Raw genomic sequence first — 20,294 nt, forward strand, 5'->3', positions numbered from 1 at the left:
ACATGTATGACTTCCTGGTATCAAATTAGCTTACTCAGCAATGTAATAATAGTAGTAACCGTTGACTTTCTCTGAGGAGAAACTAACCCTAAGGCATACAAGGCACTTGCTAAACATCGGGTATTTTACTGCACCGTAAATTTTAGGTCAGTACCTTTAGGATTAAGTTAAATTAAGAAAAATTAGATGAGGAAAAGATTGGAAAATAATTTGTTTATCTTACAAGGTCCTTTTAAAACTACATAAACAATAAAGAAGCCAAACTACATGTGACACTTTGACTCATAAGTGAACTTTATTGAGGTTTATTGGGCAGTATACCATATAAAGTTGTTTAAGCATATAAAAATAGTGTAGATTAAAAAAAGTACAGTAAATCGCGAGAAGCCAGCAAGTTTATTACTATCATCTAGTTCTCTCTATTTCTCATATATGAAGACATAAAAAACATTATTTTGTAGTAAGCAATACTATAGTCTTTGAACATTAAGGAAAAAAGATCATCATCATTCTTTAAGAAGCCTATTTCAAATCCAACGTACAGTATGTACTGAAATCAAGGTTACGATTTAAATTACACACCCATAAAATCATAAAAATTTCACCATGCTCATCCCAATTGACCAATACTAATAAAATAGAATTATGGGAAAAAAAACATTAAAATATACTGTATTCAAAGAGAACAAAAAAATCAAATGAAAAACATGAAAATATATTCAAAGAGAAGAAAAACTAAAATCATTAAAAAAAAAAATACACCATATTGGCCTAGTGGCTAAGATGTGTACCATTAAAACCACGTCAATGGTTTAAAATCATTTGTTGCATGTTATCTCTCTCTCTCTCTCTCTCTCTCTCTCTCTCTCTCTCTCTCTCTCTCTCTCTCTCTCAACATTTTCTGTCCGCCTCTGATCTATAATCAAAAAGAGAAAATCTAAAATCTCTCACCATGTAATTCACCATAAGCAAACTCAAAGTACATATCAAAACAACAATTAAGGAGGACAGGGATGACAAAAATGGTTGAGACTAAATCCAGAGGCCTGACGTCAGTAATCAGTGGGTCTGCAGGACCTTCAGTGGGGAATCTGGTCTCGACTGTTTCTCTCCACGGAGCAAACCTGAAACGTCCACCAGAGAGATAAACAGAGAGGTTGTGACATTGAACAGTAATGACAAACAGTAAAGATGTCATATCATCTATCATATCATCCGTTTGAATCATCAGTTTCAACGTACCTGTGCACGTCATGGACTCTGCTGCTGGGCCTTCAGTTCATTGTAGTAGTCGTTCATCTCCTTAAGCTGCTGTGTAACATCTAAAAAAAGCATTGTTTAAAACAAGTGTATCATTAATTACACTACTGGAAATTTGTTGAGTATTTTAAGCGATAATCATTTTTATTTTGTTACGTTCCCTTTACCTGGGATTGAGTCACCATCTGTCTTGAGTGACAGCTTGATTGATTCCTGCATTGTTATCTCCAGCTTCTCCAGGATCTCTTCCTAAATTAGCATCAAAATCTTTATCAATCTTTATCTTTATCACACTTTTATCACTGTCAAATATTGCATTCAAGGTTACTTAACTGAATCCTACATTAACTGTTGAAATGTGTGTTTAGATGGCTGCTCAAACAGGGTATAACGGTTAATAGCTATTTTGTATGTTTCTGTTTTAAATTAATAAAATCATTTTTATGAATTGAATGTTTAAGAAGGTCTGTGTGCAGTGATTTCAGAAGCAAAAGCAGCTTTCAGAATGAGGCATATTTTGCTTGGATTTAGAAAAATCCTTCGTTTTACTTTATCATCATCATATGATGTATTATAAAATGTCACAAACCATCAATTCTCTCAGCTGTTTCAACAATTCATCTTTAGCCTCCTCAAACATGATGTTCTTTGTATCATGTACGCGCTTCTTAAGAGTGTCTCTCATATTTTCCAGCGAGTCCTTTCCTGTAAATGTTGCTGCTTCTACAATAAAACAGAACATCGTTGTAATTTTTTTATGCACAATCATAATGAGTGTAAATGTGTATTAATACAGTGTCAAGTTGCTTATGTCATGTTCTTCTATCTTACTGCTATAGCCTTCTTGCATGTTTTTCCCAATTGTCACAGTCAAACCGTTGTAGATCATTTTCTTACTCTCCCGGATCATTTTGTTGAGTTCTGTCTTAATTTTGTCCTCCTTAAAAACAGAACATAGAGCATAGATCAATATACTATATACTGTACATACACATATATATATATATATATATATATATATATACTGTATATTCTTAAATAAAATCAAGGTGATACAAATACATTAAATCTTTCCAGATTTTACCAGTGAAGCAGTAAATTATTTTTAACTGAGTAGGACCTGCTTTCTATCAGGTGGAGGTACACATTCTTTTGCCCACTTTGGTCAGACTATCACAATTCTTCAGTATGTTGACTACTGAATTGGGGCAGGGTCAGCTTTGCAACAGCAGTCAAAGACCCTATCTAATTTTAACTGAAAAAAAATGGCTTGCTAACAACATTAACTGTAACAATAGAATTCTCAATTTACAGTGTATATGTTCACATTATTGTGATTGTGATTATTTGTGTTTAGTCTTTATTCTAGATCTTAGTCGCAAACTTGATGTCTGGGTTGATTTGCTCACTCTTCAGCCTTTGGCTTAAAGGAGAATTCCGGTCGATTTTTACCTGAATCTTGATCGCTATATATCTGTGAGTACTGTCCATAGGGAAAAAAAATGACCAAAATCATTGCTAGCAAACTGGAGTTGCTGCAGCTATGTCCAGAGCTCCCAGTTAGCTAAAATGCCAGTTTTTGGGGCAAATTATAAAAAGTGCCTTTGTGCCTCTTAACAGAAACAAATGCAATTAAAATTTCTGTGCAACATGAACAAGGCCCTTACGTGACAACAAGATCCGTTTTCAACTCAGACATTGTGAAAAGGACTTCAAGTTTTCGTCGCCAATGCATGACCTGTTCTCTGGAGGACATAGCCACACCACTGGGCACTCGGTGGATTGTTGTCGGCAGCGGGAGGCAACGAAGGCGGGGACGGGAGAGAAAGCAGAAGCAAAGATGCCAGTTGGGCCTGTTAACCCGGCTAAGGGAACTACCACACACAGATCTCCTCTGCCAAGCCTCCTACTCACCAACGCCACATCCATTGCACATAAAATGGATGAGCTGGAACTCAGCATAGCAATGAACAACTACACACGGAACTGCTGCATGATGATTATCACCGAAACCTGGCTGAACCCCTCATCCCGGACGGTAGCTAGCAACTAGCAGGCCGGGCTAGCTACCGGCATGATCGAGACAGGTGACAGTACAAACTTTGAATTTGAATGGTTTCTTCACAATGTCTGAGTTGAAAATGCATCTTATTGTCACGTAAGGGCCCTGTTAATGTTGCACATACATTTTAATTGCATATGTGTCTGTTAAGAGGCACAAAGGCACTTTTTAATTTTCCCCGACAACTGGCATTAACTGGGAGCTCTGGACATAGCTGCAGCAACTCCAGTTTGCTAGCACGGATTTTGGTCATTTTGTTCCCTATCGACAGTATTTACAGATATATAGCGATCAAGATTCAGGTAAAAATCGTCGAATCGAATTCTCCTTTAAGTCTCCCTAACCTGGACAAACAGTTTGATAATGGACTAATGGATAGGACGGTGCTATTCTCATCTCTTACCTCTGTCTTGAGAAATATCAGCTGCAATTCAACATCTTTGTACTTTTCAATCAGACTCTTTGTGTCAAGTGAAAACTTATTGATGACATTGTTGAATGGTCCACACTTTCTTTCATTTCTGAAACATGTTAACAAGTTGAAATGATTCATAAAGGTAGCATTGACAAGTTTGATAATGTAATTTATATATACAGTGTGTATTATATTACATAATTTGAATAACCATATAAGTTAAAATGGGTTAATTCTACATTGTTTGTAAAACAGGCCAACACAAGGTCTTATGTCTTATTAGGTCATTTCTTACGGGAAGGTCTTCTTGAATTCTTCGTCAATGCTGTCAGTCAGGCATGAAGCTAACTTCCCATTGAGATTTATTTGCTCCCCCTTTTTTGGTTTGTGGGTGCCGCTTTTTTTAACTACACACTTCAATGTCTGGTGAAAAGCTCCACCTTCTACATCGCTCTGAAACAAAAAAGAAATGTTTCAAAGACATATTCATATTAAGTCCAAAATTAGCTGTTGTGATGTAATTATAACTAAACTACGTACAGGACGTATGACCGACATCAAGTCACTTTCACATGAACTTTTTGATCTTTCAACCCCCTCACTGAGGCATTTTTCAAAAGCCTCGCAGGCCTCCTCCATGGGTTTTTTGACTTTATCAAGTTCGTCCTTCATCTTTTTGTCAAGGTCTGTGCACACATCTATGTTTTTGCCAGCCTGAAATCAAACACGACACATTCAGTATTTAAAAACTATATTGCAACCTGAGTGGATTTTCTTTCATTACAGTATTGATTCTTTCTTTCTTTCTTTCTTTCTTTCTTTCTTTCTTTCTTTCTTTCTTTCTTTCTTTCTTAATGAAATTCTGTTAGTCTTGAGTATGATCACCCTTTCTGTGTCCAGCGTCTCTGAAGCAACTGGAAAACAACTACCTTGATGGCTAAATATTCTCTATGGGTGAGATTATCCTTTCAGTGTTTAAGTGGTATTAAAACATAGTTACTCCACAAAGATTTGAGAAGTCTGTCACTTCTTGTCACTCATCGTTTGACTATATTTGAACATACTTTACTTCAGCTTACTTGCCTTGAATATTATTTTTGGTCTATAATAATGACAATGAAAGAAGTTGTGTTACTTGATCTTACCCCGTCTCTACGGCTGGCACCTTGAATCAGAGAGAGAATCCCACGAGCTCCAGAAACATAGTTTACTGTCTCTGAGTGACAGTCATTGAGTTTTTGCAGAAATTCCTTAAGTTTGGGTATTTCTGCAATTACACATATATAATACATTCTTACATTTAAATGTCATAATTCAATTCTTGTTTAAAAGTAAAGTAAAACAAAATATGTACTGGAGCTATTCATTTTCTTTTATCCACAAAGTGTTTATATATCTACCAGTGTGTGTATGTATCTACCAGAAACCTACCAGTTTCATCTGGGTTTAGATGTTTTTTCTCTAGAAACTCGTTGGAGGACACTGTGAAAATTTCCAAACATTCATCACTGAATTGTTTCTGAAAAAAAGGTTTTGATTTTAAGGCAGGCTTGCAGTTGTAGACAATGTTAATCTTTCAGTCAATGAAACTCACCTTGATCGTCTTTTCTTCGCTGAATTGTTCGCTCACTACTTTCTTGGCTTTCATGTTTCTTTTAAGTATGGCTTCACGGTTACTATAAGAGAAGATTTACATCAAGTGGCATTTTATACAGTCTTTCGAGAACTGAAACCTGAAATTATAACATATTTTTGCAACACCTCTCAGAATAAAGATTAACTGATCTGTTGTTAAACCTGTCCCTCTTACTAATGACTCTACCATTCATATGTTGACACTTTTTTTTAACAATGAATTGCTAGGAAGTCTTCTAGAAAGAAATATTTAATTTGGTAATCATAGGAATTTAGAAAATTGAGACATTGTTAAAGACTGCTATTTTAGTTTATTTAGTTGTTTTGAGTTTATAAGCATTTGTTGATTTCTAATTATTTCCTTGAAATACTTCCTCAATTTAAAGCCAAATGACTATTCAGAATTTATTTATCTATCAATTATTGCGAACTTTAAGTCTAGTAATAGTTGTCTGTACATCTATGGCTACATTTCTAACATGAATTGCTAACTTATTTGACATACTTTGATGGCGCCAATTTGCCCAAAGGTAAACAAATACAGAGGTAGGGCTGGGCATCGTTCAAAATCTTTCGATCCGGTGCCAATTTTGATACGTTCCTTAACGATACTTTTTTCAATACCATATGTTTTAAAATCCATTTCAACCTCAACAAAAATACATTAAACACAAAACTTTTATTTTCCACCTTAATTGTGAAGATTCAAAATTAAAAAATTCTGGTAACACTGCTCACTCAGAGTAACATTAATAAAACTGATTGTGCTTTTGGATAGGGGTGCGCCAGTCAGATACTCAGGATTGGTAGAAAACTTTTTAACCACAACATTAACATATTATAAATAATACATATATAAACAAATGACATTGTGTACAGGCTAATATTGAACCAACTAAAATGCAAAGGAATGTAAACAACAAAGACTTTTTAGTGCAAACTGCATAATGACACAAACCTTTAACACTAAACTTGGTGACTGCCCGGTTGTCAACATTGAACTAATGGAGAACTAACTTAAGTGCAAAGGAATGGAATTGAATTGCCTTGTTGCTGAAAGGTGCTGTAGAAGTTAAGTTACCTTGCCTTACAACCTCAGCCTGTCAGTCAGTCACCAGGGCCCAGTTTTTCAAAACATTTAATCTGGATCAAATTGATATGGATTTGGAAATCTCATGTCTTGCTATCCAGGATTACCTGAACCATCTTACTTTTAGGTAAGTAGGAACATTAAATTGGATCACTGTGATCCAAATACCACATTTCAGAATTACCAAATCCTGTTTACCAGAGCCTTAAATGGAACCAACTGTGTAGCCTACTGGCTTAGCAAAGAACAACAGGTAGGCAAAATACCGGTGGCCACAAATAGCCGTTGTTTGTTTTAATTTTAAGAAACAGAAAAACATTCTTTATTTTGTTATGTTTTTTTTTATTTATTTTTTTTACCATATCTCTTTAGATGTGACATGCTTCACATATGCTTCAAATATGAAGAAATGTATATATATCATCAGTAAACATTGATTTGGTTAGAAAATAACTGAATCCAGCCTTGTAATGGGATCAGGATAACCCTGTTTTTTTGGATCAAATAAGTCCCAAACTGAGTTCAAAGTTTTGAAAAACCCAAAGGGCAGGTTTGACCCAGATCAAATGTTAAATCGGATTACGTTATCTGATTTTGTTTGGAATCCCACTGGATTACTTTTGAAAAAACTGGGCCCTGGGCATAGAAACCACTGTTGTGCCTGCTTGTCTCAGAGCAAGTGTACAACAACAGCACCGTGACCACTTTCGGCTAGCCATTAATATCATTTCGCAGCAAACACTGTCTGCGGGAAGTTTTGAAAAACTGTAACCACACCAAATCGGCATTGCCGTGACTCACTGTGACTACAACAAAACTGCAGAGCTGACGTAGTTTACTCCGTCCACAACTCTGCGTGTGTGTGTCGGGCGGAGCTCCGCTCTCTGTCAATATGCAGAGAGGACGGATAAGCTTGGGCTTACACGCTCAGACGCTTTTGGAACTAAAATTTTGCACCGAAAGATAAAGAATTTTTCGATGCTCATAGGATTTTTTTTCGGTGCGACAAAAGTATCAACGTTTGGTTTTGGGAGTGCAGTTGTCTCAATTTTGTTTGAGAGGGGTCCACTGTGTCAGGATGCACCTCTGCACCTAAACTAACAACAAAGCATTTTAACATAATTTTCTACCTGTGGCATGAACATATTATCTGTACATTTGCTTGTGTAAACTCCTCTTGGCACCACACATCAGTGCCTCATTTTGGATGTTTAATTTAACTACTCTTAAATCACTTACTTCAGATTCCCATCTGACCTGGAGCAGATAAAGTGAATGTGCTGACACTCGCCTCCATTTCCCATGAGGCTGCTGGCATTGTTCAGGATCTTCCAGGCTTCTGTCTCTGCTGCTGGTCGTCCAATGTCAGTCACAATCCACACAGTAGAACAACTTCCAACTATCTGAAGGGGCATAATAGCAAATTTCATTATGAATAATTCCTTATCAGAGATTCATAATAACATCATGTCACAGCTTCCAGATAATACATACACTACAAACAGCATTGTATGTGAATAGATTACCTCTTTCCACATGTTGTCCCTGCTCTTGTTACGGTCTCCATTTCCAGGAAGATCCACAAGTGTGACATGCTGGAGTAGATCATTATTGGGCACCCTCACAGTCACACACTTCACAAGTGGCCAGAACAAACTCTTTTCGTCTTCTGAGTCACATCTTGTGTATCTGACAAGTTTTGCAGATAGTTTTTCAGCCTGCATATATTAAAAAATAAAATTGTATTTGTAGGCACAAACTCCAACTAAAAAATGTTTTACAAATTGCATGAAATAATAAATGAATTAGACAAAAAAAGAGCAATTAAAGCATGCTTCAGGTTAAAAACATATTAAAAATAGTAGAGTAAACCAGAAGTGGAGACAAAAGTAAAACTTTCTGCAATAGCGAACAGTTAGGTTTTAAATTTAAATTTAAACATGATCAGATTTCGATAGTGCCCAGGAATATGGGAGGTAATTACCAGTAGGTTTATCATAAAATAGAACACCCATATGGTTCATATGGATAAAGCATGTAAGAAACTTAATTAGGTCCTCCGTAAGTGGTAGTATTTTATTAAATCAAATATCAGACTAACTGGTAACAAGTGCAGCTAATAGGTGTAATGACTTATTATTTTGTTTTTCACATAACTTACTGATTCACATGCCAAAAGTTTCTTCTTGTTTTCGAGAAATTCTGGAATTTCTTTGAAATATTTTTTCTCCATGAGCATTTCAGAGGTTTTGTTTTCCTTTTCTTTTCTTCCATACAGCACTGACAGCTTTTTCTCAAAGTCAGGATAATCGTCATCTTCCTGACCTGCTTTATCCCCAAGAAAGTGAAACAACTCCTCCTCCCACTCCTAATAAATGAAATAATTTAGTTAAATTAAGTTTAATTAAATAATAATCAGCAACTGTATTTCTGCAGCTGCATAATAGCTTCTAGTGCTAGTAAACAAAAACATTCAGTTAATTTTACCTCTTTTGTAATGAACTCAATGTCCGCCTGATAGCTTTTGTTCTGCGTGTTAGCCTTGACCTCGATCATGACTGATGTACATGCACTGACTTCTCCAGTGGGCAAGAGATTCTTCATTCCAATGACGGCATTTATCAAAGAGCTCTTTCCAGACCCAGTTTTACCAAAGACACCGACCAACTCCCTCTTGTCTGTCTCCAAATCATCGATTTTATTCCTGATGAAAAAGGGTTTAAATATGAGAAATATAAAAATATAAATATATAAAATAAGAAATAATAAAATATTTTGTCAAAATAAGAAGATCCATCTACAAACACATTGAACAGCCTACCCAGCATAATTTAAAGTGGCTAGAATCAATATTTTGATATTAATAATAGTTCTACTATTATTATCTATGACTGTGTCAGGTTTTATAACACCACATTATGTAATAACACTGCACTATGTAATAACTTGACAAAATGTGATACATTTTCACTTCAGTGCGCCTGCATTTTGTAATCAACAGCCTGAACACAATAGTTTATGTCATAATTGTCTCTGCATTAGCCGTATGACCTGTGGTGCCCCCCTTGATATTATAGTTGACTCATCTTAGTCTAAATAATAGCAGTAACAAGATCAGCTTTTTATCAATTTACAAATATTTTGCAATTATAATGCAATTCTAGCAGAGTTGACTACAGCAAGGGACTCTCAAAAAAAGTCCACCAAAAAGCTTTTCAAAATTCATTCAAAACGTCTGCTGTGGCCTGTCAACCACATAATTGAATAGAAGTCAATGGCACTTCTTTTTAAATCAATACATGGAGTGGGACCAAAATGCATAACAGACTTAAGGAGTACAACTCTGCCAGGCCTCTCTGGTCAAGTGGGAGTGGCCTGCTGCAGTATGTAGTCGGATTCGAACCCTGCTACATGGGGCACACACTCTTACTGGGTGAGCTTGAGGTCGCCTCAAGAGTGTTGATATTTTTTTATAAGGCAAACTTAAAACCTACCGTTTTTTGTCAGGACTTTTAATAAACAACTTATCAACTTAACAATCTACAGTTTATGTACTTATAAGCAACTTTTTAGAGCTTAGATTTATTTTATTCATTTATATATTTAAGAATCTTTTGGTTTTAAGTGTCATGCCTCTGTTGTTTCCGCACTTCCTGTTTTTACTGAAGTAATTTTTGTCAATTTACGGGTAGGTGGGTAAATGGGGATGGGGTCGAGGGATATTGTGTGTGTGTGTGTGTGTGTGTGTGTGTGTGTGTGTGTGTGTGTGTGTGTGTGTGTGTGTGTGTGTGTGTGTGTGTGTGTGTGTGTGTGTGGAGGGGTATTGTATAAAGCGCTTTGTGCTATATTTAAATTACATGTGTGAAAAGTGTATATAAAGAAAGACTGATTGATAAACGATGTGTACAGACAAAAACGATGTGTAGGCCTACGACTTTTTATAAAAACAGAATGTGGGAACCTCACGCAAACTTCAGACCAGACGTAGACACAGTTTTATCTGGGCCTATATAACAAAGAATTTGGAAAACTTGATTAACTGAATACTTACTTTAGGAAGTTGTTGAGTTTGTTGTCTTGGGCTGGTAGTCTTTTCTTAACAAAGCTCATGATGCTTTTCACTTTAGTCAGTATTTCTTCAGTCAGAATACAAGAAAATAACTATTAAGCAGGAACCTTGAACCAGTGTATCCACTAAGCAGTAATGCATAATGAAGCACTTAATCTACTGAGTGAATATAGGATGCTTTAGAGTATTTAATCACATATATTATGGCAACTTAGCACAGAAGAGTTTTAAACATCATCAAGGTAAAGGCCAAGGTTAAGTTCATTTACTTAGAAGCATACATATTACTACATACATTTACATCATATGTAACATGTAAACTGTTGACTGTTTGAGGTGTCCTGATTTTGACAGACAGCAAATAAGCAAGTATTTTATGTGGCCAAAATATAGAAACAAACATTTGCTATACAAGTAAAAATGTCATTACATAACATGTTTAATGCTGTAGTAGGTTGCCATTGTTTGAAAGTATTATAAATACCTGAGTGTCGTTTACTAGCTGGTGATTGAGATTTGCTGGACTCGCCCTGAAGATCCAACTTTCTCTTTTCTTATTAGATTTTTTTTTTAAATGAAAAAAAGAAAAGTCTGTTGCATGTGCATCTCAAAATATTCAAAAGTGTTCTCAATATAGTTGCTTAGTCAAAGTAAGATATTATTGCCTTGAAAACATCAATGAACACTTAATGTAATTTATTAAGATACTGTGTATCTCACCTTTATTACTGGTGCCACTGGTGGATGGACACACCTGTGGATGAGCAGGAATGTTTGACTATAAAAGTAAATAGATCATATTTACATATATATATATATATATATTCACAACCTGTTTCCCTTACCAGAGTTCTACAGGTTTGAACACACATCTTTACAATTCAAACATTTAATTTGCAATTATGTTCTCCTTCAATCTGGGATGACACCGAGAGAAGTGGAGTCCAGAAAAGGGCCAACAGGTGAACCCATTCAGAATCTATTTTCCCTCAGTCCACAACACTGGGATCCATTGAGACAATTCTTCAGTCAAAGATGACTTTGTCTCAGGACAATGGAGAATAGAGGCACGTTCACTGAATACATGCCTGGGAGATCCTTACCTGAGCAGAAACAGCTTCTTCATGCTCCTGTTGATAATACAGATAAAAGGTAGCACTAAGTAATAATGACAAGTAATAAATGCAAGGCCATGGAAAATGTTGAAAAGTCAGTGAAAATATATATCTTGATTGTAATAGCAATACTAATTGTAAGTTCTTTACAGGTGAAATACTTGGGGCACAGTTGCATCACCAAGGCGGGGCAGAGTGTGTTACCTGCTACACAGACTCTGTCTTTGTAGCGTGTGGTTGCATGCCAGCTTCACGGTGTGCATACTGAGTTTTTCCAAGTTGGTTATGCAGGGTTTGGAAGCGTTTGGTATATAAACTGATACTGAACGAATAATTGGATCGTTTTAACTACAGGATAATTAGGACACTTTCATTTAATTGATTTATTTTAAAGTAAAATGTAAAAATGCCCAAAAGGTTTCTCTGCGTCACATTGCCTCAGATACAATGAGGTATTTTAATAATTTGTTAACAGATGTAACAGATTAGGCAGCGACCTCTCGTGGCTAGGGATGGCCGATCTGATTTTTAAAATATTGAATAGCTACCGATACCAAGTCCCAATCCAATTCTTGCATTTGCTCAGATAATAGAGCTGCATACCGTTTTTTGTTTACAAAAATAACAAAGTAAACAAAGTAACTAAAATGTCTTAAGCTTAATACATTTAACTTAGAGCACCAAATGAATTTTTTCTCTTGACACCAAAACCGTTCTCTTTAGGATCGCAGCTAACCCCCAACCGAAACATAAACAGTTCCCCACTGGACACCAAAAACAAACTTTGTGACGCCTCTTGCACTTAATAGTCAATCTTTGATTTTATTCTACTGTTTAACTCTGATGTCTCTAGGAAATAACAGCCTGTAAACTGTAGAGATATTTCTATTATTTAGACATGTATTTTATCTAGATGTGTCATTATTCAAGTTATAGTATGTGAAGTTTACCATGATGCTGTTCCTATTGCATGTTGTGTGATACTAAGAGACCATTTTAGGAGGTCACGAAGAGGAGAGGAGGAAGGCAAGACAAAGAAGTGGTCTGTCTCTAGCTGGAGTGAAAACCAGACATCTGGCCTGATTGGGGGGCATGGAGACAGCAACTGTTTAAGTTAAAAAGTTAAAACCCGGCTCATGTTTTAAAAAACAATGTACTTGCTAGATCTAATCAAATAACTACACTGATTAGCATTGGTCTGGCTCACACCGTCTGTAGCTTCAAAAGAATTGAACAGGTCATGTCTGACATTTAGCATATGAAGAAGACTCCTTGTCCCCACAGGAAAGGTAACTATTGTTTCTGGTTTTGGGGAGCCACTCCCTGCAGGGCCAGACGTGATTAGACAGAATCGGCACTACCATGTGAAACGACCTTTGTCTGTGACCTGGGGTAAACCTAAAATCAGAGGTGTGTCTTTAATCAGAGACCCACAATTCCACAGGAATATAATTCGGAAACTGAGGTGATGTCGGCACTTCAATCTGTGACCCCGACCGGGGAAGCACGTTGAAGTCCGCTGTTTACAGCGTATTGTTTGTCATGTCACATGACTGTTCTTTTGTAACTCCGCAAGGAGAAGCATGAGATCAGTCCACTGTCAGCTGCAGTGTTTTCATGTTTTATGTTTAATTGTGTTTTGACTGTCGTTTTCATACAGTTTCATTAAACCTTTTGCTTAACTTTCAATTCGACCCCAGCCTCTCCTTCCTCCTCCAGAAATCGAAGAACACGTCTTTTAGTTATTTCTTAACACAACCCCCACACACCCACACTCACATCCTGCTTAATGGAGGAAAAGGACAGCCCGGAGAGGTTAAATAGAATTGTGACTTTAGGATAAGCGCTCATTAACTTTGGAGACATCGGAAGTCTCAGTTGTGGATCCGCATGTGTATTGTAATCTTATAATATTGTTAATAAAAGAAGTGTTATTCTATCGTCTCAGTGATTTATTTTAGTCCACCGGTTGAGAGATCATTCAAAGAATACACTGAAGAGGGAAAGTTCATAATATAATCAGAATCAGAGGGCCTGAGAGCCTGAGGTTCCACTAACTTTTATCCTTCTTCAAAGCATGGTTTCAAGGAAGAAGGCTGGAGAGTTGGAGTAATCCACTTCTGTAAAAAACTAGACGACTAAGAAAGACAGACTTTTTTACTTGTTGCCAAAGGCTGGCAAGCTACGAGACACTCTCTGGACAGACACAGGTGAGTGGCTGAGCACCATCTTGGTTTGAAAGAGCCGGCATCCAGGCAGTCTGGCGGTACGTCTGTGGTGCAGGGCATGTGTAATTAAAGGCAGCGATCACTAACTGATGTAAATGATCGGAGTAAGGTAATCGGGGTAAATGCTGTTTCTGATCAGTTAAAAAATCACAATATCGGCTGTGATCCAATACAGCCATCGGGATCGTGACATCTCTACAAGTGGCAATAGTAATTATCACCGCAGAAAATCAGGAAGTAATAGGACAAAGTATAAGAGTGCCAAAATCTGCATAAACGAATAAAAAGTATGCTAAAATAACCAGGCTCCTCTCCTTAACCTTCCTCTCTTAGTTATGCTGTTCTAGACTGCCGGGGAACTTCCTTCCTTCCTATGACACACTGAGCTGCTCTCTCCTCTCTTTTTTCATTTGTTTCCATTTGTGTGCATCCTTCCCAGAAATGCTTGTTACTAACCTAGCTCTGGGGAGTTTACTCCCCGGAGTCCTTATGTTTCTTTTTTGCCCAGAATATTTCCTTGGATTAGGGTGGCACCAGGATCTGGGTCTTGGGTGCAGCTGTCGCTGTGGTCCTGCTACACCCTGCTACGCTCTGCGATGCCCTGCTGCTGCTTAATATAGCCTTTGCTTTCAAACCCTGCATAACCAACTTGGAAAAACTCAATATGCACATAGTAAAGCTGGCATGTGACCACACAGGCAACAAAGATGGAGTCTGTATAGCAGGTAAAAAACAAAACTCTCGCCCTCGTGTCACGTCCCTGTCCCAGCCGTTAGATGATGAATATTAAATTGTGTTCAACTTACTTGGGCAGAAGAATCAACTGTTTCCCGATCTGTTGTGTTTTGTTCTTTCTAGTGACAAAAGAGTTGCAAATCTTATAATAAAAAAAATCCATAATATAGTGCTGTCAATGAGATTTACTTCTGTAAATCTATCTACATAAGTGAAATTTATTATACTAATCAGTGTCTGTGTAAATTGTCTTCACAGAGCAGAACATTACCTTAAACCACTTGAATTGTCTCTTGAATTTCATCCTTGGTCCCGCCTTTGTGATGAGTGTATCAATTTCTTTATCATCAAGATCATGAAAACTTTCCTCGTCAATTTCTTGATCTGTAATTAAAAAAATATACAGATGAATCGTATGTGTTCATATCTGAAGCAAAACTTTGTGTGGCGTGATTACCAACAAAGTCAATACCAAGACGCAAATAGAAATTTTTGCGTAATGCTGTGTTGCAAAAGCTCATCAGCATTTACATTCTCCCGACGTCCTGACGTTGTTGATTGTTGAAATAGAGGAACAAATTATTGTAGACGTCTTTGCGTAAGAATCAACACACTTTTGATGTGTTTAGTTTATTGCAATTAAATCACTTCAAAATCAGTTTACTTTGGGTTCATACAGCATCTCCGCTGCATCTTGCGCGAGTAATGTAAATAAACTATAAATGATCCTGCAGTCGAACTTGCGCGAGTATCGCAAGTTCAAAATTCACTTTGCGTTTGGTGAACACAGCAAGCGTCATGGAAAAAAATGAGAATTGATATCAAATTGCTTTAGACATGTATTTCATAAGGAGTGAAATAGGTGTGGGTTCAGTCGTTATTTTTTTGAGGGCATCTAAGCCTCACACACGCCTCACTCACACACCTTCAGTGCTACCTAAGCTGAGATCCTCATCATAAATAACATTGCAATAACCCACAAGCTTCTACAAAACAGCAGTTATCTTCTCAATTAACGTTTCGTTTCCAAATGTATAATAATTAAACAGTCAGATCTTCATCATTAATACTTTTGTACTCTTTAACAGCAACAAGAATTGCCTGGATATGTAAACATGGATCTCTCCCATTTTCTCAAAACTATGTCTGTTAAGGACACATTAGCATTGTACAGCAGAACAATGTTACATTTGTTTGTATTGTCTGTATTAATAAATGCTTAGACATTTCAGTATTATTAACATTGTATTTTATCTGTGCCCAAAGACGCGTGGTAGTACTTTACCTATAAATATCTCAATGAGATTGCTGAGATGCCATTCAGTTAATTTGTTACAGACGAAGTCATCCATGGCCAAGAACTGCAACTGGAAGGTAAACACATAATTATGTTTTAATCAACCATTACTTGGGTATTGTTGAGACAGTTACAAATTATATGTAATTGAAGGAAAAGAACAGATTACGAAACTGATAATGGCAAGGGTTTAGGTAATATCAGGTCACAAGTTATTGTGAAGAAATAAAAAAGTTAAACATGCTAAATTCCTAGTTTCAATAAAATGAGGCGACTAAGGCCCTGATTAAAAGACAATAATTTATAATGTCTGCCTATATAATGTATAATAATCAAATAATCAATCAGTTGTAATGCCCCTTTAAATATAATAGATCTTAGAAGGGGAGAGGGGCAGATAGATTGGTTGGAGATTGTTTTAGTTCCTCTTGAAGTAAACTGACACCCTCTGCTAAACAAGTGAACAGTACAGGGAGAGCGGGAAATCTCATTCTTTAGGGTGTCGTCCTCCACCATTGGATGGATCAAATGCTAAGAGGCTGGGACCAGCCTATGCACCAACGAGGAAGCGCCAAAGTCTAAACTAGGCTGCCTCCCACCTTAGTATTAACCAATCACAATAGACTGCACATTTTTTATACTGTATATTGTCTGTAACTGTTGAATCTGCATTCTTTTTGGAGCGAGAGGAGACAAGATCCTTGCATACAAGGATCTTTTCACATTATGGCAAAAATAACTGACCATCCATACTTTATTTCTAGTAGAGTCTGCTCTGCTGTTAACTGAACTATGACATTTACAGCAACCTTAGCTTGTTCTAAATGTTAATATGTGAAAACAAATCCAGAGGAATGTACATTATCCAAAATATCCAATGTTATCCTAGCATTTACTGTCATGTTTCGTCCCTGTGTCTAGTTGTTGTTTGTGTTACATTTTCTGTTTTGTTTTCCTATTCCTGTTTTATCTTGTAAGTTTTCTCAATTCCTGTTGTGTTCTTGTTTTACGTCCTGCTAGTATTTTTCCGCTTGTGTGATTAACTGTCCCCGCCCTAATGTGTTGCACCTGTGTCTAATTTAGTTGTGTATTTAAGTTCTGTCTTCCCCTCTCCCCCAGTGTGAGATCATCTGTTTCCTTTGTGTGCAGCTTTTGCCTGTTTGCCTGTTTGCCTGTTTGCCTGTTTGCCTGTTTGCCTGTTTGCCTGTTTGCCTGTTTGCCTGTTTGCCTGTCGTTATTTGGACACTGCTGCTGAGTTTATTTAACTGCTAAATAAACTGTTGTATTTTACACCTTGAGTCTTGCCTCGTGGGTCCATTTTCTACGTGCTTGATATTTACCGTCTATGATATTGTCTGTAAATCAGTAAGTGGAAGTTTCTTTTGCAGCAGGAGTAGAGTTTTCAAAGTTTAGTAAAGTAAAACAAATAAGACAATCGAAGACTAAAACCAATTTGGGTTTTTGTATTTTATTATGATATATTTGCAAATATAGGAGGAATACAGATTCACAAAAAGCACAACAGCTCAGTGTGGACAGATTCTTCAAATGAGTACGGAGAAACACTGAGCTTAAATGCACAATGGGTAAAAGGGGAGTGACAATCACACATGTTCTGTTCTAAACATGACTTTACCTTTTATCACAGGGCACATAAAGATAAAGATCCTGCCAGATACTTCTAAATCTACAGAAAGCGATATGAAACCACTTAATCTAATCTCCTGTTCCCTACTTTCACAGCTGGGGTCACATCCCCCGTACATCTTCACTGACAAGGGAGGAACGGATCTTGGAAGGAAGATGGTTTACAGTGGCCTTGTGCCTTTATCAGTTTAGACAAAGGCCATACGCATTTGTCTCTCAGACTTGCTGTCTCCACAGTTAGGCAGAATCAAAAGCAACATGTGAGAATTAGATAAACTGTCTTTCAATAATGTGAGAAAACACACAATAATAGGATATCTGGGAAAGCTGCATATATGGCTTAACTGGCAACTTTAACAACATATTTGTGCTTTTTCAGTATCTTTAAAACTGCTGTTGAAAGCAGACAATTTTGGTTGAAATCCCACCATTTTAACTGGATTATCTTGATCAAACATCACTCTGATAATATGTGGTTGATAGGCCATCATTTCATCGCAGATAATATGCCTTGCTTAACTGAAAGCAATAGCATATTAAACATTATCTTCATTTTACTATCCACTAGTTCTTACCACTCTAAAACATTTTAGTTTTTTTCAAAGGAAAAAGGAAAGAAAGGGGTAAAGCTTTAAAGACATTATGGATAACAATAAAAACTACAAGTTAAGAAGTAGCAGAATTTCTCTTCAGCATGCATAAGTGCTCTCTGGAAGTATATGCAGATTTCGAGTTTATCTACAGTATAGATTTGATACTGTATAAGTAATACATCTATAATACATCTATAGCATATACAAAACAATCAGTTGTGAATGTAATGCAGTGCCGTTAGGTACTTACGTCTTGTCTGTTGCTCTTTAACACAGGACTCCTCTGGTGCTTGATCTAACTTGAGTTTTTTGTTTTGTGTTGTCTCCACCTCTCACCAGTGGACACGCCTCTCAGTCTCGGCCCACAGGGCAGATTCATCCCCCACAAGTGTCTGCTGCTGGCTGCCCAACAAAAACTGCAACTTTACTTCCTCCTACTCTTCCTCCTTACAGACCTTTTGTCTGCACCTCACCACCTCAACTCACACCCTCCTACTCCACCCCCCCTCGACACCATGTCCTCTACAACCTGAGGACCTCACCCCTCCCACCACGGTCACCTCTACAGTGTCCCTTCACGCCTGACCTGGTGAGAAGACAGCTGACAAGACTCCACTCCGGCAAAGCTGCTGGCCCAGACAGTGTATTTCCCAGGGTGCTTAAGCCTGTGCCCCCCAGCTGTGTGGAGTATAAGTCTAGTCTTCAGCCTGAGCCTGCACCTACAGAGGGTCCCCGTGCTGAAGATGTCCTGCTTTGTTCCTGTGCCAAAACCGCCACGTCCCAGTGGCCCTCAGGACTACAGACCGGTGGCTCTGACGTCTCACTTCATGAAGACCTTCGAGAGACTCGTCCTGGAGCAGCTAAGGCCTATGCTGTCCTACAAAGGCAAAAGACCTAGAGTGTGAAACTGAGAAAAATTACTTTAAAGTTATCTTAATGTCCTGACAATTGAGTTATAGGTATAATATTGTAATTTTCACATTTTGTAATGGATACCTTTATTAATCTATCTACAAAATTTGTTTAACTCAAATTTGACCTTTGACCCTTTTTCGGAAGCTACTGTATTCTGCCTTAGCATTGCCCACAAAATGACAATTGGTCATACCAAGGCAAAAGACCTTAACTTCTATATTATACCACGATGTTATGATAACAATTATCATTTTTACTTAAAATGTAAGCAATATTAATCCTATTGGACTTACTATGATAAAAATGGCTTCACATTTATCAACATCATATGAAAATGATATATAAATACGTTTTTTTCTGTACTTTTTTCATACTCATACTACGACACAGGCAGTCACGTGATTGATTCACACACTCTCTTTGACAGACGTCAGAATTAAGCATGAGAGTGTTTTGATGTTTTAATGCATATAAAGCATGTTCTTCTGTTTGGATGTGAGGCACTAATTTAGACTCACTGTAAGAATGAAGACGTGAACATAAAGATGCCGTCATTCACGTGCATATTAAGTAGCCACGATGGTTAGTTCTGGTCATAATACATCCATAGATGCTCCGCAGAGAGGATGGTTAGTTTAGCCAGCAGTTAACTTCACAAGAATTTGTCCACATTTCAAGATTTGTGGCAAACTAAGATAAACAGTTAGACTACAAACCGACGACAGTGTCGTCCTCTGCTGTGTGTGTGTGTATGTGTGTGTGTGTGTGTGTGTGTGTGTGTGTGTGTGTGTGTGTGTGTGTGTGTGTGTGTGTGTGTGTGTGTGTGTGTGTGTGTGTGTATCGCATTCACAGAGTACCTTAACTCAATTTGAACATTCTGGAGCGCCATGAAACAACTGATGTTACGTTATTCTGTCTTGGCTTCTCTACGGCTTTTGAAGTTACTGGCAAAGACGAACACACACAATTATCTCCCCAAAACAATAAAATTGACTGAAGATATTTGTCCACATGATAAAGCAGATCTTTAATATTCCAAAAATGACAATAACCACCAACCAAAATTGAGTTATGGTTTTTTCGCTTTGCACGGCAGTAATGGTCAGGCCCTTCACTGATCCACTACAGTACGCCTACCAGCCCAGCCTGGCAGTTGAGGACAACATCATCTACCTGCTGAAAAGAGTCTACACTCATCTGGACAAGCCTGCAAGCACTTTGAGAGTCATGTTC

At 37.3% G+C, this 20,294-nt stretch overlaps 1 protein-coding gene across 1 annotated transcript; it reads right to left on the minus strand.

Annotated features, from left to right (window-relative positions):
- Positions 1–270: 270 nt before the first annotated feature.
- LOC114570090 (nuclear GTPase SLIP-GC-like) lies at positions 271–18,440 on the minus strand. Its single transcript, XM_028600303.1, has 22 exons — positions 18,397–18,440; positions 15,895–15,976; positions 14,881–14,993; positions 14,681–14,728; positions 11,635–11,661; positions 11,252–11,285; positions 10,514–10,598; positions 8,950–9,166; positions 8,624–8,830; positions 7,989–8,180; positions 7,702–7,865; positions 5,332–5,413; positions 5,169–5,256; positions 4,883–5,004; positions 4,278–4,451; positions 4,033–4,190; positions 3,726–3,843; positions 2,092–2,200; positions 1,850–1,983; positions 1,428–1,509; positions 1,243–1,322; positions 271–1,124 (listed from the first exon to the last, which is right to left on the minus strand). Exons 2-21 carry the CDS (start codon positions 15,959–15,961, stop codon positions 1,252–1,254), a joined length of 2,292 nt encoding a protein of 763 aa, XP_028456104.1. The 5' UTR covers positions 15,962–15,976; positions 18,397–18,440; the 3' UTR covers positions 271–1,124; positions 1,243–1,251.
- Positions 18,441–20,294: the final 1,854 nt, after the last annotated feature.

This window comes from Perca flavescens, chromosome 15, assembly GCF_004354835.1.
Source record: "Perca flavescens isolate YP-PL-M2 chromosome 15, PFLA_1.0, whole genome shotgun sequence".
In the NCBI taxonomy this organism is placed as follows: Eukaryota; Metazoa; Chordata; class Actinopteri; order Perciformes; family Percidae; genus Perca; species Perca flavescens.